The sequence below is a fragment of the Panthera pardus genome, unplaced genomic scaffold (genome assembly GCF_024362965.1).
Source record: "Panthera pardus isolate Hobbes unplaced genomic scaffold, ASM2436296v1 HiC_scaffold_16, whole genome shotgun sequence".
Classification (NCBI taxonomy): domain Eukaryota; kingdom Metazoa; phylum Chordata; class Mammalia; order Carnivora; family Felidae; genus Panthera; species Panthera pardus.
Genome location: NW_026526721.1, coordinates 108,264,957 through 108,290,201, shown reverse-complemented (window position 1 = coordinate 108,290,201; position 25,245 = coordinate 108,264,957). Strand labels below are relative to the sequence as shown.

The following is a 25,245-nucleotide window of genomic DNA, read 5'->3' as shown; positions in this document are numbered from 1 at the left end:
AAAGATGGGGAGGGACCCTCTAATTGCAGAAAACCTTGCCACCAAAACTACGCCTTCCACAAACAAAAGTAAGACCTTTAGATGAGTTCCCTGGATATCTGAGGACTGCAGCTTAGGAAGGAAAAGGGAGCCCACCCCCGCGTTACCATGGGGCCATATCACTCTCCAGATTTTCTCTTTCTCAACAAATAAAACCCCAAGCTGGCACAAACACACTCAGGTCTATTGCACTGATAACAAGGCGCCAATTTAATCTGGATTTTTCTCAGGTGTTACTGATGTTTTGAGAACCTCAGGGAGCACAGTGTGGGAACCCTAGCACATGATGATTTCATGTTCCAGCTTGGCCTATCACCAAGCTGGCTAACCTCTCCAGCTTCCTATTGTGTTTTTTAAAAGGACAGAACAGTAACAACAATTTTAAAGGATTATTGTGATGATTGAATGAGATAGGTGGAAAGTCACTGTGTCAGCTACATAATGTTAGCTTTCAATATAAATAATAAAATCCTGTTTATTAAGATAAGCTGTATGTAGTCTTATGAACATTCATTCATATGATTTGAGATATAATAAATTTTAATTCTATAGCAGCTAAAATATTCCATGAAAGATTTACTTTGGAAAATAATTTTAATTCAAATGAGTAGTTGTAATCAGAAATGAAATTTTCTCCAATTCTACAGATCGTCAGTAACTTGAGGTATTATAATAATAATAGATCTGTCTTTTTAAAATTCATTTTTAAAAAAATTTTTTAAGATTTATTTATTTTTTGAGAGATGGAGACAGAGTGTGAACAGGGGAGGGACAGAGAGAGAGAGGGAGTCATAGAATCCGAAACATGTTCCAGGCTCTGAGCTGTCAGCACAGAGCCTGACACAGGGCTCAAACTCACGAACTGCGAGATCACGACCTGAGCCGAAGTCGGATGCTTAACGGACTGAGACACCCAGGCTCCCCAAAGTTCATTTTTAAATATAAAATGTAAAATGTAGAAATAAGTAATGAATCACCAATGGCCTAGTACTTGGAAAAATGAGGATATGTTTTCTTTCTATATAGATGTGACATCTTATTAAAGTTAACATACTACATAATCAGTTTTTGACCTTACTCCTTTATTCAATGTTTTGCATGCTGAGCTCTTTAGAGTGATCATCTTTCAATGGCTGTATAATTATTCGTTCTGTGAATGAATCATGGACTGAATAAGTCTTTATGGATGAACATTTTGGTTGTTTTTAATTTTTTATTATAATGACTACCTTGTCCCACCTTTTAATAAATTATCCTATTGATGGAGCAGGAAACTCCAGATACAACACTACTTAAAGTACAGGAAATAGCCTTACAGAAACCTCATGCATAAAGTTTACCATTCAATAATTGATTTCTTGTATAACACATTTTACCTTTTTATTGAAGTATAGTACACATTTAGAAAAATACAATCTTAAGTACACAGCATGATGACTTTCCACAAAGTGCTATCATCCAAATGAGGATTAGCTGTCCAAAAGCCTTCTGACTCTCCCGTTCAGTCATTACCTTCTCCCTAAAGGTAACTACTATCCTGACTTTGACCTCATTGATCTTTTTTGCCTGTTTTGTTTTTTTTTAACGTTTATTTATTTTTGAGACAGAGAGAGACAGAGCATGAACGGGGGAGGGTCAGAGAGAGGGAGACACAGAATCTGAAACAGGCTCCAGGCTCTGAGCTGTCAGCACAGAGCCCGACGCGGGGCTCGAACTCACAGACTGCGAGATCATGACCTGAGCCGAAGTCGGATGCTTAACCGACTGAGCCACCCAGGTGCCCCTTTTTTGCCTGTTTTTAAATTTCATATAAATGGTATCAAACTGTATGTACTACATTGGGTCTGGCTTCTTTTGTTCAATGTCATGTTTATAAAGATTTTATTGCAAAAAGTTGTAATTGTGTCATTTTCATTGCTGAAAAATATTCCCTTATGTGAATATATCACAATTTTTATACATTCTGTTGTTGACAAACATTTGAACTGTTTCCTGTTTATTCTATTACAAATAATGTCACTATAAATATTAGGTATATGTCATGAGGCTGAAACACAACAATGGAACTGATAAGACATGGTGCACAATACAGCGTTAGTAGATACTGTGAAACAGTGTGAGGTAGTTGCACAAATGCACACTCCCATTGGCAGTGTATAAAGTTCAAGTTGCTCAGCATCTCCACTAACCGTTAGTGCTGTCAATCATTTTATGTCTGCTATTGTGATGGATATGTAGGAAATCTCATCACCATTTTAATTTGCATTTCCTAGAGGATTGATAAGGGTGACCACCTTTTCCATATTAGCCATTTGGAAATCTTCTTTTGTGAAAGCCCACTCAAGTCTTTTGCCCACTTAAAAAACAAAACAAAACAAAATAAAACAAAACTCTGGGATCTTTTTATTGATTTATAAGAATTCTTTATATATTCAAGATACAAGTCCTTTGTTGGATATATATATTGAAAATACTCTTACCAGTATGCTCTTCGCTTTTTGATACTTTTAGTGAACAGAAGCTCTTAAATTTTAAAGTGGCTTATTAATCTTTTTCTTTTCTGGAGTCCTATTTAAGAAATCTTCAGTTATTCCAAAGTCGCGATGATACTGTCCTGTTACTCTCTAGTTTCTTGAAATTAACTGAATTATGCACATTTGTCGCTCTTAATTCATACCTTATGTTTTCCAAAGTTGGTCATGAGGGATCGTCCATGTGATTTCTTTCCATTTTCCTTCACGTCTGGATGCTGAGTAAATAAAACATAATATGACTATTTCTCTTCCTCCCTCTTTTTTTTCCTTAGTTCTGGTGGAATGGCGGGGGAACCCTCTCTGCCTTAGGGAGAGCAAACAGGTCTTGTTCATTTGTTGCTGTTCCACACCTTCACTACTGCAAAGGTTGTGGGATCTGCCTCAAGAGAGGGAGACACTGGCATGGAGAGGTCTGGGCACCAACCAGGAGACAGTAACTGCCAACAACTTCCCCAAACTGGTGTCGAAGGCCTCTCAGTAACGCCCAGCTGTGCAGGTCCCTCCAGAGCCTGTTCGCAAGGCTCTCTACAGCACAAGGTATATTCTTTTGAAATACCCTGAGTGGGGATAAATCATCTTCAGTTAAAAGGTAGATTTAATTTTGAAAAATGGCCAAGTCGTTAAGAGCTAAATTCTGTTGAATGAGAAAAAAAAAAATAATCACACTGATTGAATACTGCTATTTGGGATTTTAAAACACTAAAAATAAATAAAATCCAAGCACATCTATTAGATAATAAGATTGGTTTTGTTTGTTTAAGTAAACCACAGCAGAGCTTATCTGTTCACTGAAATTAATTCCCTCTGTGGTGAGCATTTGGAAGAGGTATTGTAGCCTCATGTGGGTTAATTTTCCAGGCTAGAGATCTCCTTGCTCAAGCCTCATTAGAGGAAAGAAAGGACACCCTGGGAAAAGGGTTTAGACTCTTTTTCAATCGTCATCCCTAAAAATATGTATTAGCTGGTTCACAGCTAATGACATGATATAAGGACAGATAGGCAGGCCCCATCCTCCTAGGGCTCTGGCTAAACAGAGAAGAAACAGAGATAACCACATAAATGGAGTAAATGTGGGTGAGCAAAACTACTTAAAATCAAAAGGCCAGGGAGGCACTGACATATATCCATAGAGACTAGTCAAAGATGTAATTTGGGGTGGGGAGGAGAAAAGATTAAGACTTGGTTGGGGAAAGAGACAGTTCAGAAAATGCTAGAGCGGTGGGATAGGGGGATTACAGGGTAATTTCATTTGACTGGTTAATGTATACTGACTGCCTTTCAAGATCTATTGAAGCTGATCATTAAATGTTCAAAAACCCTGGAGTTAAGAAGCTAGCCAGAGAAGGTCATTAAAAGTAACACCTCTTTCCAAGTTAGGAGACCCAGTTCTGACACTAAGTAGATAAATGTCCTCTGGCAAGACCTTTCTCTTGACCTCAGTTTTCTTACCTGTGAAATGGGAAAAGAATGGATCGACTAATTTCAGAGCTCCTCTCTGCTTCTAATAGCCCATCTACTGGTCATGGGACCATGCCATTTATTGTCCAAAACAGAACCCTTTTAAGAGTGAAATGAGGCACTTTTAACAATTACGCTGGGACAACAGGTATGAAGCAGGGCTGTCCCATACGAGTTGAGGTATATGGTCACCCTATTTGGTAGGCACCTATCTCCAAGGATTATGCTAAGTGCATTCCATATACTCTTATTTAGTATATACAACCACCCTCAGAGATAAGTACGGTTAAAATCCCATTTTACAAATAAGAAGTACAGTGAAGTTGGATAATATGACCAAAGTTACAAAGCTAGTAGCTGATAAAACAGGGGTTCTGTGTAGCTCTAAATCTTCTCTCTGGCTTGTCCCCACCAACTTCTCCCATTGCACACCACCTCTTTACATAGAAGGGTTATACACACAAATATCTATCTCCAACTTGACCTCCCCCTGAGCATCAGTGCCACATTTCTTAATGAATCCATGGATCAGACATTGTGCTAGGAACTTGGCATGTATATGAAGATGACAGCAAGGAAAACAGATGCAGACTCTGTCCTCACTGGGCTTGCAATCTAATGGTGGAGACAAGCGAACAACACTGTGTGATAAGTAATAAGACTTATAATGGGGGAAAGTGCAGGGCATGGCAAGATGGCAGGGAAAGGTCATCTACCCAGACTTGAGGATCAAGGAGGACTTCCATGGGGACAGGAGGCAAAAGCTGAAGCTGGAAGAGGGCAGACATTTTCTTTTTTATTAAAAGTCTTTTTTTTTTAAGTTTATTTATATTGAGAGAGAAGAGTGAGAGTGTGGTTGGGGCAGAGAGAGAGAGAGAGAGAGAGAGAGAGAGAGAGAGAGAGAGAATCCCAAACAGTCTCTGCACTATCAGCATAGAACCTAAACAGGTGGCTAGAACTCATGAACCATGAGATCATGACCTCATAATGGAATCAAGAGCCAACCAGGTGCCCCAAGAGGTAGACATTTTCTAAGTGAGATGAGGAGGAAGAAGTGTGTGGTGGCCAAGGGAAGAGCAAACACAAAGGCCAAGTGCTAAGAACGTGGTACTTTCCAGGAGACAAAGGAAGTAGGGTGTGTGTGTACTTGTACATATGTGCACAGATGGACAAGTCAGAGCTGGGGCCAGAGCATGGAGAAAGGATCTTATGGGCTACATCCTGGAGTGTGAACATTATCTTCCAAACTTTCAAACTTCCAAACTTATCAGTGAATGGTTTAAAACATGAGGATGGCATTCTCAGATACACATTTCTGAAATATCACTATGGTAGTGGCATACATGAGAAATTGGGGTGGGTGGGATGGCAAAAGAGTGGGAAAAGTCCATTTAGGGGAAAACTACGGCCATCCAGATAGTTGCCACTGGTATGTAGAGAAGGGAGTAGATTTCAAGGACTCCAAAGAAGGCAGGCATCTTTCTTGGTCTACTAAATTCTTCCAGGCTGAAGGAGGAGCACTTCATTCTTATTTTACTGAAGTAAAAATAAAATAAGCTCTTCCGGGCTAAGACAGCACAGGAGAACACAGTGGTGCACTGCTGAATGACAGCCCAGCAAGAAGGACGCCGGGGTGACATGCTGCCCTGAACCACACAGCATATCCTCAGCCTTGGATCTCAACATGCACGTGTATTCAACACAGATGTACTTCCCTCAACAGTAACTTGTCTTTGCTTGTCTACTGAACCAAAACCATGTTTTAAAAATGAACGGCAGTGTTAAAAACCTCAACACTTTGCAGCCCACTTTATTGAAGGCACAGGCTCCACTTTCTCAGTCTACTGCATCCTTGTAGTCACCCAGATTTAATGGAAAGTAAAGAATAAGCAAGAGGGGAATGAGTTTTGCTCCACCACATCTTGGAACTTTGAGATCTCTTACTATCTTACCTGATAGGAAAGTTACCATTGGAATTTCTTTCATGAATAGCAAAAGAAAGATGGGTTTAATATGTTTTATCCAAAATCTCTAAGACCTGCTGTGGCCTGTCCAATTGGAATGATCTAGGATGGAACAAAAAGTTTTCCAAAAGCATCAGGGGGAGCGATTAGCCCAGATTAGCTAATGAGAATTCCGTAAGAACAAGAAGCAGAATCAAACTGAGCTAACCAAATAAGCTACCCAATTTTATAGACATTTGTGTGGCTAAAACTAAGTGGCAGGAAGGAGAGGGTGAGGGGGAGAACCTTATTGCTATTTATAGAAGTTTCTAAGAAAATTCAAAATTGTATGATCAACGGTAATGGCAGTAATGCTGTAATTTACATTTTGGTTGCCTCCCCACTATTCCATTCTGCCCCTCTAACGTGCAGCTGCAGAGGGGCTGACTTTGGCACCACTTCCAGGAGTAAGTTGTCTTATGGCATTAACAAGACAAGGCCTTGGCAAGTTATTGTTCCAGGAAGGAACAATAGGTTAGGAGTGGGCACATGAGCTAAGCTGCCCAACTAGAGCTCAGCACAAACTCTAGACAGTAACCACAACACTAGGTTGTCACTTAGATTCAAGGGTGGTCACCCCATATGGTCCTCCCACTACCTGAGGATTCCTGAGTCCTGAGAGACAGGAGGTCCAAGCGGGGAAGTCTGTTACTGGCTGAGCCAGTGAGTTCATGGATCTCTAGGCCAGAATAAGTGCCCTGAATGCCCTGCAAGGATAATAGCAATAAACCCACCCTCCTTCTTTCCTGCCCATTTCTGATATTTCTACTAGAAGGTAGAGTTAAAATCGCAGCCAGAGCCCAAATCATTCATTCATTCAACAACTTAATATGAAAGTCGCACTAAGGCCCAGGCACTATAATAAGCCAGAAAAATCATGGTTATTAGGACTGACATAGTTCTTGTTTTCATGGAATCTATAATCTAGTTGAGAAGACAGATATTAAACAAATAATTGCAAAGGTGTAAAAAAAAAAAAAAAAACAACCTTCATAAAAGAGAAGATATAATGGGAAGCTACCCTGGACAATATAAGGGGGATAACTAACCTAATCCCAGGTCAAGGCAGGACTCATTTAGGGCATCACACTGAAGCTGGAATTTAAAAGACTAAGAAGAAGTTAGTAAGAGCAGATGTAGGAATGGAGTGTTCTGGGCAGAGGGAACAGAATGTGAGGAAGACCATGGCATACAGACAGTTGTGTTTAGTGGGACAATGGTGGGAAGCAGTGTGACAGGGAAAATGAGAAGACTTGAGAGGTAGACAAGGATGAAATGACACCTTGAAAGCCTGGTTAAAGAGTCTGTAATTCATCCAAACCCTAATGGGAAACCACTGAAGAATTGTGAATAGTAGAGTGACATGATCAGATTTACCTTTTTAAAACATCATGCTAATTTCAGAGTGGAGATTAGACTGAAGGAGGGCAAGAAAGGTCTAGGTGACAGTTGACATTGGCCTAGAACAGGACCCAGCCATGGACAAGGGAAGTAGACAGACGGAAGACACACTCAAGGAGGTGCAATCAATGCAGCACAGTGGATGACTGGCTGGAGAGGTGGGAGGGTGATGCACGTGGTGGGCTCGAGCTCCTCCCACACCTGAGCAGGCAGGGCAAGATGGGTCCAGGGCCACTGCACTTTGTCCTGAGGATCCCAGAGAAGCAGTATTTGAGTTATTTCCACCCCTGCCCATCCACTTTTAACAATTTCTCCCATCATTTTGCAATAGGAGATTTTCATTTCTCAAGTAAGATGAGGATAGAAATGCAAGAAACTGGAGAAGCAGTTCACAAATGACAAATGATTAGAAACAGAGTATGAGGTCCATTCTTTTTCCTGTTGAAGGACAAGTCCAAGGGAGAATTGTATACCTGTTTCAGATGTGCATTTAAGCCTTCGTGTGTGGCCTTCAGTAGTGCCCTCACTGTGAAACTATCAGGATCTTCTTTGTCTCGAATCTGAGATTCTTTTAACAATGACTCCAGTTTTTTCCTTATGAAAGATTCCACCTGATGCTCAGTGGTCCCATTATTCTGCAAAGAATTAAGCAATGTAAATTATTTCCCTGAAGAAACACAGAATCAGTTAGAACACACCCTTCATTCAAGCCACCACTGCTTTTATAATTTGATTATCTTTCAATTACCAGTAAGAAGTTAAGCACGTTATACGATTTTGGTCCTTCCCTCCCCACCACACACACTGATCCACCAAAATAATGATTACTATGATTGAATTCAACCCTCAAGAACCTTATAAGGTCTTATTTTATTTTCAGAGATGCAGAATCTGATGTTTAGAGAAATTAAATTGCTCAAGGTTACAAAGCTAGCAAGTAGATGAGGCAGAATTCAAACTTAGGTTTCCTAAATGCTTCCCACCATGCTACACTGCATCCTCGTGCCTGCTCTCTCTCTTTCCTTTTCTTTCTTTTTCTTTCCTTCCTCCCTTCTTTGTCCCCCCTCCCTCCCTTCCCCTTTTTCTCCCAGAAAGTTAGGGGAGGAGAGGGGAGAGAGAGAGAGACAGAGACAGAGAGAATCTCAAGCAGGCTCCACACTCAACGTGGAGCCCAATGTGGGGCTCAATCTCACGACCCTGGGATCATGATGACCTGAGTCAAAATCAAGAATCAGACACTAAACAACTGAGCCACCCAGGCACCGCTACATTGCACTTTTTTTTTTTTTTAATGTTTATTTTTGAGAGAGAGAGAGAGCAGGCATGAGCGAGGGAGGGGCAGAGAGAGAAGGGGACAGAGGATCCGAAGCAGGCTCTGTCTTGTGCCACAGACAGCTCAAACTCACAAACTGTGAGATCATGATCTGAGCTGAAGTCGGACGCTTAACCAACTGAGCCACTCAGACACCCCTATATTGAGAGGAAGCAAAGGAGAGTTTTTGAAAACTAAGTTTTCTATATCTACATAGGTAAATTTGAGCAAAAAAATATGCTATTTTTTTCTTAAAATTTTTAATGTTTATTTATTTTTGAGAGAGAGAGTGTGTGTGTGAGCACAAGAGGGGCAGAGAGAGAGAGGGAGACAGAATCCAAAGCAGGCTCCAGGCTCTGAGCTGTCAGCACAGAGCCTGACGTGGGGCTCGAACTCATAAACTGTGAGATCATGACCTGAGCCAAAGTTGGACACTTAACCAACTGAGCCACCCAGGCACCCAAAATATGCTATTTTTTAAAAATCACTTTGCTTCACTGAGGGGAAAATAAAGCTATGGAAATCTTTGGAATTGAGAATTATTCTGAATAAAAATTTCTTTGGTATCTCTGATCCCAATATGTAACTAAAGAGAACTCACTTACTGACCTGTGCTATGATTCATCATTATAATTACATTAAGATCACAAATATTTTGGATAATAAAGCTATGCTCACATCCAGATGACAACTTAGGCAATTTTCAGGTGAACAAGGGACACAGATTTCCTTGAAGTCTTGCTTAGCATGGCTTTTTGGGCACCTTGCTCTGCCTGACACCAGTAGCCCTGGGCTCCTCAGCTCCTTTCCCCTCTCCCTAGACCCAGTAATTGTGCTTAATTCTTCAGACACCTGCTGGAGGCCAGCCAGCCACAGGGAAGGAGAGCGGTCCTCCTCCAGGAGAACAATGCCTCTATTCCTTACCAAAAGTTTAAGGCCTGTTTTCTACTTGCACATTTGTTACTAAGAGGTCATTATATTTAAACCCTGTAGAACCAGGCAGTTTTCTGGTAATGCCTTCCATTTTCACAAAATCTTATAAGAGAGAAGCAATATAAATGTCCTAAGGGAAATTTGGAAAAATAAACCTCCACCACGGTAGGTTGCTGACTTTCCCTGTATTAAAATCACATGCACAAATGTCTTTAGTATGTCTAGTTAACAAGGCACTCTACTTCACTGGAGGCCCTCAGGTCCTGAAGGAGATGCAAAGATGGAAAAGAGCTGATCTGCATGCTGCCTGTGCCTGCAGAGATGCTACAGATGCCTATGAAAGCACAGACATCCAGTACAACAGCAGTTCCGAGAAGGAGCATGGCATCCCTGCCCGAGCGACCAACAAATCGTCCAAGAAGAGCTGGACATGTCTGGGGCTCAGCAACAATGAGGAAGACAGGGGGGTTCCCGTCCTCCACAGTTCCGGCGAGGTTTCACCTTAGTAATGTGTGCTCTGTACACAGGAGCAGACTAGTTCTCCTCGAGCACGAGTTCACAGAAGAGGGTACTGGAGGATAAAGCTAGAAATGTATGTTAGGGCCAGATGGTAGAGGTACTTGGATGCAAGAGGTATGGAACTGCTCGGAGTCTCTGGGTAGGTACATATCTGAGTAATATTTTAGAAATAATACTAACCTGGCAGCATGGGCAGAAAGAGGACAGAGGCCTGCAGAGGAAAAGCCAGACACATTGGTTCCTACTCCCAGTACTAGGCGCCTAGGCTGGGGAGGGATTCAACAAAGATGAGGGTTTGAGAACAAAATTCATGTTGTGTAAAACAAACCCATTGAGCTGTTACATGCCAGGTGAGAAACATTACTAAGGCACAACCCCAATGTCTCAGAACCCTCGGTGTCATGGACAAGACAGACACATGAATGGATAACTACACAAGCAGGTGCAAATGGTAGAAGTCAGGAGTGTCAAAGGGCATACAGAGGAGGGACACCTCATCCAGTCCCGGGAGGGTGGGAAAGACTTCCAAGAGCAGAGGAAATTGTAGCCAACCCTTAGATGATGAGTATAGTAGTTTCCTGTGGCTGCTGTAACAAGTTACTACAAATCTGGTAACTTAAAACAACAGAAACTTTGGGGTGCCTGGGTGGCTAAGTCAGTTGAGCCAGCTGACTCTTGATTTCAGCTCAGGTCATGATCTCATGGTCGTGAGATCAACTCCCAGTGTCAGGCTCTGCACTGAGCATGGAGCCTGCTGGGGATTCATTCTCTCTCTCTCTCTCTCTCTCTCTCTCTCTCTCTTTCTTTCTTTCTTGTTTCTTTCTTTCTTTCTTTCTTTCTTTCTTTCTTTCTTTCTTTCTTTCTTTCTTTCTCCCTCTCTCTCTCTCTCCCCTCCTCCCTCTGCCCCTCTCCCCTGCTCATGCTCTAAAATTAAATAAAATTGAAAATTTAACAAAAAAAAACCAGAAGTGTGAAATCAAGGTATCAGCAGAGCTAATCCTCCCTTGCTTCTTGCAACTTGCGGTGGCTCCTGGCATTCCTTGGCTTGTCAGCCTAACTCAAGCCAGGGCCTCTTTTCTTCACATAGCCTCCTTCTGTGTGTCCCCTGCTTCTGCTGTGTCTTCTCTTCTCATGAGGACACTCATCATTGGATTTTTAAGGCCCACTTGGTTAATCAGGATGACCTCATCTCTACAGCCCTAAGTTAATAACATCTACAAAGACTCTTTTCCAAATAAGGTCTTAGGTACCAGGGGGTTAAGTCTTGAACAGGGTTTTTGGTGGCCACAAATCAACCTCCTACAATGAATAAGAATTGATGAATGTGACAGAGTAGAGTGACAGCATTCCAACATGGGTAAAGGTGCAGAGAAAACCAACAGTATCAATAAGAATAGTATCCATATGAACATGGAAAAAAGCACAAGGAAATATAGAAAAAGCAACTAAGACTATATATCATGCTAAAATTCACAAAGTACAGTCATATACTAATACTTTATCTGAGCTGCCCAGCACCCTTTAAGGTAGCACTAGGTTTAGCCAAATTTTATATTCATGATATAGAAGCAGAAAGATTCAAAACTTGTCCAAAAACACATGCCTAGGAAATGGCTGGATTGGGACTTGAACCTGAGACTTCCAATTCAAAATTCTGTGTCTATTTTACCATATAATGCTGCAGCCATCCCTCTCATACTGTTACAGAAAAAGATAAATTCTTGACTCTAATTAACCATGAGCAGGCTTATATTTTGACAACCATTATCCTTTTTTTATAAAGTTGTTTTTTTTTTTTTTTTTTTTTTGAGAGAGAGAGAACATATGTACAAGCAGGGGATGGGTAGACAGAGAGGGAGAGAGAAGATCCCAAGCAGGCTCCATGATATCAGCACAGAGCCCAGCTCGGGGCTCAATCCCACAAGCCATGAGATCATGACCTGAACCAAAATCAAGAGTCTGCCACTTAACCGACTAAGCCACCCAGATGACCCTTGACAGCCATTATTCTTATAGGACACCTGGGAACTATATCCCCACAATCCCTCTGTGGGAAATAGTAAGTTTTACTTATTAAGTTCTGAAGGAAAAGAATTCCAGGTCAACACATCGGATCAAGTGACCCAGAGCCTGGCAGGGAGCACATTTGTTGGGAGGACCAAAAGAGAAGGCATACACAGCATCCCCAGAGATCTCCTAGCATGCCCAGGTCATATAGAATACCCCAAATAAATATCAGTCTCCTTTTCCGGCTCAGGGCTGCAGAAGCCAGAGATAGTGAGGAGATGAACTGTGGCTGCTATGCCCAGATACTTTCACTGTCAGCAAAGCAAAGCTAAAAATACAAAGCCTGGCCAACCGGTGCTGGAAATAATGAAGGCTTAATACAAAGGCTCTAATTATTCACCTCACATCCTCCAAACACTGGGAGTTGCTGAAGGAATGATATTACTGCCTGTTGATCTTTCTCTTCTCTGTGATGTACCGCACAAGAAAATTAGTAGCCGTGGAGAACAAATAAACGTGTGGCTGAGGTTTCATTAATGTGTTATCATTTGGTCCTAGAACCCAGGAGCACTACTGAAAGAAAGCTGAGACAGACACTTAACCCCTCGACCTGTCAGCCACTGTGCAGTGGCAGCAGGGACCACAGCTGAAAGCCACATGCATCTCACTCTTTTGTTCCTTGAGCCAGTGGTACAAGAAGGATGCTGCAGTTGCCTGGGGGGGGGGGGGGGGGGGGGGGGGGGGGGGTGTGGGTGGGGTGTTGGGGGGGGGGACAGGAAGCAACTCTTTAAGATGGTTGGGAGTAGTTTCCACCAGAGAAGAAATCCAGGTTCCTAATTCCTGTTTCTGAGAGGTAAATCAGACCTAGGAATATCTACCAAAAACAACACTTCCTTGTTTTTTCTCCAGTGTAAAATTGAAGGACTGGAAAAGTAGACCACCAGAACCACAGCTACTACCCCAGGCTGGGAAACAGCAGGAAAGGGGAGGAACTGGATTGGAGGGGCTGCCCCTTACAGAGGGACCCTCTCAAACAGTAGTGCTCTACTTCCGCTGCCCACCAGAACCCCCAGGGAGTGTTCCCAAATCCAAGACCCCACCCCAGACCAATTACATGGGAATCTCTGGGTTGGACCTGGGCACTGGGATTTTTGAAAGCTCCCCTGTCATTCCAATGTGCAGCCAAAGCTGAGGACCTTTACTTTAAAACAAAACACTGGACTATCTCACCATCCCAAAATGCTTCTTTCTCTGCATCCAGGCTAAAATCTGGAGACAGGAAGGATAATACGTCAGCCACCCTATGTGAGGGCCTTAGAGCTTTCCAAGCCTGGTATCTGAAGGTCTTGGGCTAAAGAACAGCTGCTTCTCAGCCATCCAAGTGTGTGCATTTACTACTATCCTCTATTGTCTCCTGCCTGCTCCTTTAGCTCTCTTAGAGGACCCTCTGTTCAAGGTCCAGCTCAGGACTCACATTAGCAATAATGGTGCTGCTACTGCTTTTCCTGTTACAAACAATATCTACTATTTATTGAGCACAAATCATGTTCCAGGAACTGTTCTGAGTCCTTTACAGGGTGTGCAGAAGTAGTTACGTGTTACTGTACAAGGGCTCGTTTAAAACTTGTTGGAAGGCTTCGTATTTATGGGATGAGCTTCATGTACAAGACAGCTAATATTTGTGCCTAAGAGGCTGGCTGAATATAGATTCACAGAACACAAGAAAAAAGATAGTGAATAACTCAGTATTAGGAGAAAAACACCATTGAAGTTGAAATATAGGGGTGGAAAGTCTTTAAGTCACATTGACATTAGAGGATCCCGTAAAAATGAATAATGGTTGAGTTGGCCTCACTGAATCAAATCTGTTAGATAACTGTACTGTGGTTGAAACTGTCCCCTGTGTGTTTTCAGCTGCGTGATTCTTGAGTCACTGAACACACTGGCTTTTCCATGGGGCTTACATATATTGGGCCAGATTTTGTCTGTGGCTGAAGCCACAAAATATATCAGGCAGAAACCGAAAGGATTCAATAAATTCAACAACTGAAAGATTGAATGAACGAGCAAAAAAATTTTGGTGTAGTTTGAATCCCCTAGTTAGAAGTAACCATAGACCAGGAGGAATAAGAAGACCTGTGTGAGGGTCCTGCCTCCCACTCTGCTTTTTACACCAGGTAACGTGCGGGAACTTCAAGTCCTGTCTCTGGCCTTTGCATTTGCTGTTCCCTCTGCCTGGAACATTCTTCTCCAGATATCAGCACAGCTAACTCTTCACTACTTTCAGGTGTTTGCTCATATGTTACCTCCTCTGTGAGATCATTCCTGGCCAACCTATCTAAAACTTCAATAGACTCTTTACATAGTACACATGCACATGTCCACACACACACACACACACACACACACGCCCACACACGTGCATGCCCACATATGTGCATGTGCACACACACACCCACAAACATATGCCCACATATGCACATGCACACACACACACATACACACTTTCTTCACGTTTTCCCTACCTTACTTTTTTCCCGTTAGTACTTATCACTGCCTAGTACCTTATACAGGTTACTTATTTGTTTTACCTCTTATTTATCCTCCTCTTTCCCCATTAATGTGTAAACTTCATGAAGGCAAAGATTTTTGTGTGTTTTTTGTTCACTGATATGTGCCCAACACCTACAACATGATGGCTGCATTTCCAAAAAGAGATGCTCAATAAAAAATGTTGAACATGCCCATGAGTCTTGTATAAGTCTGGTGAGAGTCAGTGACCTGCTATTCATGAATGCTAAGTTAAAATTTTTATTTATTGCAATAATCCAGATATAATTTGTAAATCTGACCACATTCTGTTAACTTAAAACTGAGGTTAAGAACTTCCTCTAAGGTAATTATTGGTTTCACATAAGCTATTCACGGTACATCCTCTTTTGCAGAAATGTGATCGGGCAATTTACATTCAACACTCAGATAAGACATCTGAACCCTGTGCAGACAATAAGACTATAAACTGACTGATTACAGAATTACACTTTGGTTTTCTAAACATGGCACTGCCTTTTCTCAGAAGAGCTCAAAAACAGGAAAAAAAGATTCAAAAAAGTGAAGTAAAACTTTATATATTTCCACTGGAATATTGGTTCCTTTATGTATTTTCTCTCCTAGAGTCCAGCAAAGAGATACCTGTAAAATGTCACAATTTAGGTGCTCTCTGCTTTTACTAAAGCCCAAATCAAAGAATCCAAATAAAAGATCATACATATCTTTACAGAATCATGTTCTAAACTATCTACCTATATGGCTTCCTAGAAACCATCTAGGAGGCTTTGAAGATGGGAGCAGTCAGTTGGATATTTTCACAGGTGAAGTTACTGATTCGTTTCCATAAAACTACAGCTAACTCTATTTATAATTATAGATACTTCACATGAAAAGTTAGGAGTTCACTGATAGTAGAAGAAAAATTACATAACTGGGTGGATTTAGAATCTAAAACAAGTTGGGTTTTACTCAGCAATAAATGACTACGTTGTGGTAATAGCTGAATTTCCATCACTCATTTTCCCTAAAAACAGTATTTCCTAACTACATACTTTAGTCAAGCCTCTCTGTTCCCTGCTTTCAAATGATAGACTACTCTGAAGCTGGTAATCAAGAGATTTTGGAAAAAAGATGCAAAAATAATGAAGAGCAGAGACAAAAATTTGGTTTATAAAATAAAAGCTTAAAAAATAGAGCTACATTATCCATAATTGCATGTAAGTAATTACAAAAATAGTAAATAACTGGAAGAGTAAAAAATAAACTATTTAATATATTAACCATTTTCACTAATGTAAATCTATTTAGATTAATTTTCTATAACTATAGCCCTATTGGTGGTACTTGACTGCACTAATATAAACTATAAAAGGCAACAGATTAATACAGATGGTAATTTTTCCTTTTCAGTTCAAGCTGAATCTTTCCCACTTCATCCTTTTTAAATTGCATTAAAGTCAAGAAAAAAGTGTCTACTGAGACAACAGCTGTCACTGTACTTATGTCCCATTGGTAATGATGCTGGCTCCCTTTGATAACTATAGGAAGTCATACTCATTACTATTATTTCAAAGAGAATGCACTGTTTTTTGCAATGTAATTACTGCATTCAGGGCAATGGTGTAAATTTGAATATTTTGTACAAAATTTATCTAGTTTTTTTTCTGAGAGAAGAATAATAGTTCTGATATTTAGAGGAATACTACTTATCCATAGAAATGAAACTGCAAACCCTGTAACAAACTAATGTCGGGCTGGGGTGGGGGGGTTACTCTCAGGCTGCCATGTGATCCTGACAATCATATGAGTTGTAGAGGTGAGAAATCCTAGCCCCCCATGAGGAGGTGGGGGGGGGGGGGGTAATCTCTTTAAGTTCTACATTTCCTCTAGGTTTGCATTTCCTTTAGATTATCTGGCTAAATGATGCTTTTCTATGAAGGCAGCTCCTTGATCTCAGGGGTCTGAAGTACCACGCAGACAGCAAACTACCCTATGCCATTTTATCCAAGATGTGGCAAATTAAAGATTTATCCAAGAGTCCTATGTCTGGCAGAGCTTGGAAACCCTCTGATCCAAAGTATCTTCTCAGGACAAGGATGGGCATCCTAGAGGAGCAGACCACATGCCGTTGGGTTCTGCAAGCCACCCTTGACAAGCAGCATAGTGAGGCTGCCAGCAGGAGGCAGAGGAGACAATGCTAAAGCCAGTTTATTTCAGCAAAGACTGTGACATTTCCAACAGCAATCTGAGTTTTGACAACGTTGTAATAGGAGAGGATTTGTCCCTAGATAGAGGGTCAGAAAGGTTAATCACGAACATTCCTTCCAATTGTAAGACACAAAAATCCTTGACTCAATAAGCATCTAAGTGTCTGTTTCCCCCAAAACGAAGTAACTTTCAACAAATATCCCTTTTGCACCACAGCTACCATATTTGTGAGGATTCCAACACAGCAGTAATTCCTACCGCAACACAATGAGGGTAAAAATTATAACTAAGGCTGTAACTTACATAATGGAGCTTGAATTTGCACTCGTCCTCAATTTCATCTGCGCTGTCTTCGTCAGAAACTTCCCCTTCCTCTGCATCATCCCCAAGGTGATAAGGCAACTTCTTGCCCTGAAATGGAGCAACACGCCCAATTTAAAAATGAAAACAGTGTGCATGTCTGATGTTTGGGGCAGGTTCACTTGATTGGGAGCATCTAGAGCATGTGCCTACATCCTAGCTCCGAGAGGCTGCAAAAGCCAAAATGTCTAGCATGTTCAGCCACTAGGAGGGGATTCCTTAAAATATAGGGATGGGGTGGGTAGGGGCGGCTGGCTGGCTCAGTCGGTTAAGCGTCCAACTTTTGGTTTCAGCTCAGGTCATGATCTCACAGTTTCGTGGGTCCGAGCCCCACTTTGGGCTCTGCACTGGCAGCGTGGAGGTTGCTTGGGATTCTCTCTTTCCCTCTCTCTCTGTCCCTCCCCTGCTCATGCACTGTCTCTGTCTCTCTCAAAATAAATAAATAAACTTAAAAAACAACAAAAACAACATAGGGATGGGGAGAACTCCTTAAACATGGAAGGATGTTCATATGCTTGGCAGCCAAAAATAATGATAAATCTCTAAACATCCCAGACTGCTAACCAGGCTGATCTTCTCTAAACTCAAGCCCCAGTGACTTCTCATTCTCCCACTCTCCACACCACTATTGGCCCTCTTCAACATGCTGGATTTTCTCCTCACCCACTTCCTCTATGCACAGGACCACCACCATAGTCAGGTTTTCAGAGAACTCTCCATCCCTATTTTCCTTTTTTTTTTTTAATTTTTTTTAATGTTTATTTATTTTTGAGACAGAGAGAGACAGAGCATGAACGGGGGAGGGGCAGAGAGAGAGGGAGACACAGAATCGGAAGCAGGCTCCAGGCTCGGAGCCATCAGCCCAGAGCCCGACGCGGGGCTCGAACTCACGGACAGCGAGATCATGACCTGAGCTGAAGTCGGACGCTTAACCGACTGAGCCACCCAGGCGCCCCTCCATCCCTATTTTCCTATACCTTCCCTGATACCCAGAGCTCTTGACCTTGGGCCCTTAGCACAGTGATAGTTTCAAAGCTGATTAAATCATTTATATAATGAACACAAAATCTTTATTAAGACTCTAAAGTCTTGGGGTTTGGATACTTAAACATTTTCTTCAACGCATAGAGGATCATTTATAGGATTGAAAGGGTGAGATTTAATTTCCCTTTGTAATGATATGTATTTTACTCCTTATTTGTATGTGCTATCTGCAAAGTGAAGACTACACTCTTTCCATTTCACACAAACATTTGTAGAGATAGATATAGATACATAGATACATACGTATATATAATTCTAAGTAAATATGGCGAACATTTTTTAACTTTCTCTGTATCATTAATAACAAAACAGCTCACAATTAAAGCATTTATGTCTATATATTGATTTAAGTCTTTTCTGATACAGAAGACTTCTATAAAATGAATTTATTTTTCTTTATTTTAGAGGGCACTATAGAGTAGTTATGTTAATATAGCAGCATCAGAAATAAAGTACTCAACCTAATGGTGACCAGACGTGTTCAGGAACACAAGACATCAAGTTAATGACCTCCTTCATTTATTCACCACCAACTACTTATTCAGAGTCAACTCTGTTTTGGGTACAATGACAGATAACCAAGATGGATCTGTCCACAAGACATTTGAAATATAATGACAGCAATTCCCTCTTTGAAATAGAACAAAGCCAACATATTTTTTAAATGTTCAGCAGAACAGAGCTACCAAATATGAGAAGTAACATCTGCAAGTGAGGAGTAATAATCCTTGAATGATATAAACAGTTCTGATACCACAAGACAGAAACAAAAGTGTAACCGTGATGGGCAAGCAGTGATGAGCTGGTAGGGAGCTGCACCAAGCTTTAGTTCCCCTTCATTTAAATGTGGTGGCAGGGGGGAGAACACATTATTATGGATGCTCAGAGCATCCATAGGTAACCTAATTTTCCATCCTTAAAATTGAATTAAAAGATATGAGGGCTATATTTTTTACCAACTCTTCCATATTTCTGGTTCTCAAAAGTAATTTATCCAGGCAAATAGGAAGAAACGCAATGCAACAGAACATTGTTTCTTGATGCTTCTTATCAACAGTTACATCTAAGGAAAATTATAGAATAAATTAAGGCAGAACTTAAGGTGACTTAAGGAACTTAGCTGTGGTCCAGTAGATACAAACAAAGAATGTACAGTTGTCTTTTAGGGATCTCCTTCCGATCTACATACTATTTCATGCAGGAGTTATCAAGAATTAGATTAACTGGTCCATGATACATACAAGTATTGCTAGAGACTGGAATGATAGCTACCATTCAGCTCTAAGCTATATGACCCAAGAAGAGTGGTAACGACTCTGTGATTCACATCTGTAAAAAGTAAGAAGCTTAGACCAAATAGTTACAGTTTCTTTTGGCAGTAAGAATCTACGGAAAATTACTGTTTGTTATTATTTTTGTTCAAAAGCAAACTTTTCTTTACTTTTCAGGAGATATGTGTGTATATATATACTTGGAAAGCATGTGTATTATAATTATAATAATACACAACTTGTCAATCTCTAAAGTGTTAATTGGCCACTAAATGGTGCCTTTCGGTTCAAAGGTTGCTCTGATGCCAAAGGTACGTAGGAAAACCCATTCCTTTATTTTTGCTTCAAATGGAAATGCATTGGTCCATAGATCTAGGAGATCTTCTTAAAGTCTGAAGAACATTGCTACTAGCGAATGAACCTTAGATGCCTTCATATGCTCGCAGTCCACACTGCTGCCACTCCTCCCACTGAGTGCCCTAGATCAGCTGGTGCATCCTGGTGCCCATAAGCCCTAGGACATTCTATGACAAATGACCCAAAGTCCAATTATGCAGAAGGGACTCAGTGCATATCAAATGTCTTAAATTCCACTGTCCAAAAGGGAAGCATTTCAATCAAATGGACTTACTCTGCGTTTAACCTTCTGACTGCTTGCTAAAGACTACAGGAAACATGGAAACATTTACAAGGCTACTAAGGTGACATTTAGCTTTCTAACCCAGCAATCAGTTTTTACCACAAGAGTTTGCTTTAGCAAGATTTCAGGAAAATTGACCTTAATGTTATCTCTTACATTATTTGGAGCTTTTATTCGAAATGCTGTCCCACATACAAATGCCTGACAATACCTCTTTGATGAATTCAGTCTGTAATTTTCATTTAACTGATAGAAAAATGGGTTTTGACCTATTCCAAAGATGAATATTTCACATCTTTCCTATTTGCTGCCCTCCGTTAGAAACCCTATTAAACTATTCCTAGGAAATTACATTGTTTGACTTTCCTATGCCTCCTTTGTGATATCTGGTTTTTTGGTACACATTTCTGTTAAGTAAAATATGACCCTATTTGAATATTAATACCCTCTTGCTCTTCCTTAGGTTTTTGGTATCAAAATAATACAACTATCCAAGGTGGATTTATTCCAAACACGTAAAATTAACAGGAATTAAGTAAAATCACAAAGTCAGCCCTGTGAGATTTCAAGTAACTGTTTTTCTGGCTATTCTTCATATTAATAATACTCATTGCAGGTAGTAAATTTCCTCCCTCAGAAAATCTGTTCATAAAATGTCATTCTCTTCACCTACTGCTCCTTCACATACACATGAGTCCTGTGGGGCATTATGTCTGTGCCTATGCTCTGCTTTCAAGTGAGCTCTTCTCACTTACATAACCAAGGGCTGATCAACCGTAAAGACTGTTTGTTTTTTTCTTTTTCCCCCCTTCTTTTTTTTTTGACAGTTATTGGAGCTTGAAATGGGAGAGAAGAATCTGAAAGAAATGCTTTCAGATGTGGACACAAGGAGGCTTCTCTCGCTCCTATGCACATACTTCTGGCCAGTGTAAACTATAACAGACTCAAATATTAAACATTTGGCTTACAGTATTGATATTCTCACTTCACAGAAACAACTCCCAAAATATGTGGTTAGTCAGTAACAAGCGTTTTCTGAAGGTATAACTATTAATAAATTGGAACAAGATGCAAACGCAAATCTAGGCGACCCTTCATGGATTAACTCTATTATTCTCCTGATAAACCAGTTTTTAGTCCTTAAGGGAGGGAGGGCTGAGTTGGTCATTAATGCCTTTCATTGCATTTCTGGAGGTAATTACCTTCACTAGGATTTTGCCTTTCAAACTCTGAGGGCTTGGAAGCTGTTTGGTCTCTCCTGTGTCTACAGATGACAGGTCCAGCTTGTCTCCAAATATTCCTTTCAGGTACTGAGCAATCTTCCTCTGTTGCTGGACACTGCAGTGATTCTCAATGGACAGTATGACCGGGAACCTAAGAGGACAGCGACATATTCTAAAGGCATCAAGTATAGGCAACTCACAGGGGTGTTTGAAAATCACTCTATATATTCACTATGCTCTTATAGTCCTAATGACAGTATTTGTGAAAGCAGTACTGACTAAAATGAGAAAGATGAAAGGAGCAGTTTTTAAGAAACTCCTCTAACCAAATATATTTTGCCAGGGCTGAGCAGAATACCCATCATGTGGGATGCCCTCATTTAATATTTTGCTTTTAAAACAGGTACATACATTATGTCTTTTTTAAAAGAAAAAGAGAGAAAATTTTAAGAGAGATAAGCCTAAATAAAAAAACTCATATAATGTAATTTTGTCTTATCTATTCAAAAATCTAAAGGAGGAAAGAACATATAATCTTCAATAAATGGTGCTGAGAAAAACTGAACAGCAACATGCAAAAGAATGAAACTGGACCACTTTGTTATAGTACACCCAAAAATAAACTCAAAATGGATTAAAGATCTAAATGTGAGACCTCAGACTACAAAAGTCCTAGAAGAGAACACAGGCAGCAATTTTTCTGACATCACCCATATCAACATTTTTCCAGATAGGTCTCCAAAGGCAAGGGAAATAAAAAAAATAAATAAGGGAAAAATAATAAAAATAAACAATTAGAACTACTTCAAAATAAAAAGCTTTTCTGCATGAAAGAAACCATCAACAAACAAAACAAAAAGGTATCCTACGCTAAATGGGAGAAGATGTTTGCAAATGATATATCCAAAAAGGAGTTAATAACCAAAATATAAAAAGAAGTCATACAACTCAACACCAATCCCCCAAAAAATCCAATTAAAAATGGGCAAAGGACCTGAATAGACATTTTTCCAAAAAAAAAAGATGTAAGATGACCAACAAACACATAAAAAGATGCTCAACATCACTCGTCATCAGGAAAATGCACATCAAAACTACATAAGATATCATCTTAACATCTGTCAGAATGGCTAAAATCAAAAACACAAGAAATAACAAGTGTCAATATAGAGGTATATGCAGTTGGTGGGAATGTAAGCTGGTACAGCCACTGTGGACAACAGTATGAAGATTCAAAAAAATAAAAATAGAAATATCATACGATCTAATAATTCCACTACTGGCCTTCAACCCCCAAAACCCCAAAACACTAATTTGAAAACACACACACCTGTATGTTATTGTAGCATTATTTACAATAGCCAATATATGGAAGTAACCTAAGTGTCCACTGATAGACAGATGGATCAGGAAGATGTGGTATGCACACACACACACACACACACACACACGCACGCACGCACACACTAGAATATTACACAGACATAACAAAGGAAGAGGTTGTGCCATTTGCAATAACATGGATGGACCTAAAGGGTATTATGCTAAGTGAAATAAGACTGAGAAAGGCAAATTCCATATGATTTCACTCATATATGGAACCTAAGAAAAAAAAGCACAAATGAATAAACAAACAAAAAGCAGAATCAGGCCTATAAATACAGAGAACAAAGTGATGGTAGCTAGAGGGGAGGAGGGCGAGGGGTGGGGCAACATGGACGAAGGGTAGTGGGAGATGCATGCTTCCAGTTATGAATTGAGAAAGTCATGGGAATAAAAGGCACAGTAAAAGGAACACAGTCAATGATATTGTAATAATGTTGTATGGTGACTGTTGGTAGCTACACTTGTGGTGAGCATAGATAGCATAATGTGTAAACTTGTCCAATCACCATGTTGTACACCTGAAATTAATGTAACATTGTGTGTCAACTATACTAAAAAAATAAACTTCAGTATGAAAACTTAAATAAATTCAATTTTCTAAAAAAAGTCTATAAGTGTCTAAGAGACCACAGTGTATCATTATGTGCAGACATTTACTCTAAAAATATATTATCAGCCCCCAGTTTGAAAATTACTATTGAGGATAAAATATCATAATGGAATTTTGTGATTTATAGCATCCTATGCCAAGCATTTTAAAATCATTTGTATAAAACTATATACTAGTCTTTACTTTCAGAAAGGAAAAAAAGTCAAGCATTCACTCCCCACAAGCCCTCAGATTTCTGTGCAGAGTATGTGAAACCCAAGCAGACTGATTACCAAAGACAGCCTGGGGAGCTGGTGGCCAAGGCAGAAAGGGAACAAGGACTAATTACTGATCTTACTCTTCTTCTGATTTTTTTTCTTCTTCAGAGTAAGAAATTATTTCAAAATTAGCTTGTTGTGGTTTTTTTTTCTACTTTTCTATCACATATCTTCTGAAGTAATAGGCAATATCTATTTTTCAGAGTACAAAAGCCAATATTTAAATTGGCTAATACATCTATGTAGAGAAAAACAATTTATTTCTGGGCTTGTCTGACAATAGCACATGCTCCACAGAAAGGGTTATGACCTCCTGAAACTACATTCTTTCCCCATTAGTAAAACCTGATGCCAAAGGTAATATCGGAGACGAACCTTTGTGACTGGAGTGGGTTATCTTGCTATAATCTGTTTGCTCTTGCAACCACATAGGTTTTATCCCAGAGTGTTAGAGAGAAAAAGAACAACAAACTAGCAAGAGATTGTCTATGCAATCACATCAAGGAGTTCTAACAACGAATTTTTAAATTATCAATCTGTTTGGGGCTCCGAGTGGCTCAGTTGGTTAAGTATCTGACTCTTGATTTTGGCTCGGGTCACGATCTCATGGTTCATGGGTTCGAGCCCTGCATCGGGCTCTGTACTGACAATGCAAGCCTACTTAAGATTCGCTCTCTCTCTCTAAATAAATAAACTTAAAAAATAAGTAAATAAATTATTAATCTGTTTATAAAAAGCCTATTAGTGTTTAATGATGCTAAACATAAAGCAGTGCTTCTCAACAGGGGAGGGGGGAGACTGTATGGCACCCTTCCCAGAAAGATAATTTGTCAACATCTTAAGACATTTTTGGTGGTCACAATATGAGGGAGAGAAGGAGTACTACTGACATTTAGTGTCTAGAAGTCAAGGATGCTGCTAACTATCTTACAATAAACAAGACAGTTCCCCATGACAAGGAATTATATGGTCCAAAATGCATGGTATAAGGAAGGCCTAAGAAAGAAAGGAAAAAGACTGAACTTTCAAAATGTACTCAACAAGCATAGTAACTTTTAATGTGAAGTGCTTTTCTAAGTATTCCCAAACTTGAAGCACTGTCAAGTTATCAAAGGGTCCTCCAAAGTGGCACATCTTTTCAACACCCAACTTCACATTTTGGAAAATAATGGCAAAATCACTTCATCAACTTTGCCAAATCTAGTAGCAATCAGGGTAGAAGAGACCCATCAGAATTCAGTACTTGGGGTTCTTCCATATAGCAGATACCATAAACTAAACCTGCCATGCAGCAAGTGTCTCTCATTAAAACGGCATTTTTAACCTCATGGTTAATAAATAAGAAGACCAAATATTAAAAATTTTCAAGGCCACTAAATTCTATAAAATTGATTTTATGCAAATGTAATTTTCTTTTTATTCAAAAATCATTTCTTAGCTTTATGGTATATTGCAGGCATCTGCTAGGCAATAAAGAATGAATAAGACAG

The 25,245-nt window shown here is 40.0% G+C and overlaps 1 protein-coding gene across 10 annotated transcripts in view; it reads right to left on the bottom strand.

Moving 5' to 3' along the window:
- Nucleotides 1–25,245, bottom strand: part of PLCH1 (phospholipase C eta 1) — a 218,128-nt gene that overhangs the window by 22,140 nt on the left and 170,743 nt on the right. For all 10 annotated transcript variants that reach the window (XM_053903692.1, XM_053903691.1, XM_053903686.1 and 7 more), the window contains 4 exons: nucleotides 21,482–21,653; nucleotides 17,268–17,375; nucleotides 7,909–8,070; nucleotides 2,717–2,788 (listed from right to left, as the gene is read on the bottom strand). In XM_053903692.1, the coding sequence (XP_053759667.1) occupies nucleotides 2,717–2,788; nucleotides 7,909–8,070; nucleotides 17,268–17,375; nucleotides 21,482–21,653 (514 nt within the window). The remainder of the gene's footprint in view (nucleotides 1–2,716; nucleotides 2,789–7,908; nucleotides 8,071–17,267; nucleotides 17,376–21,481; nucleotides 21,654–25,245) is intronic.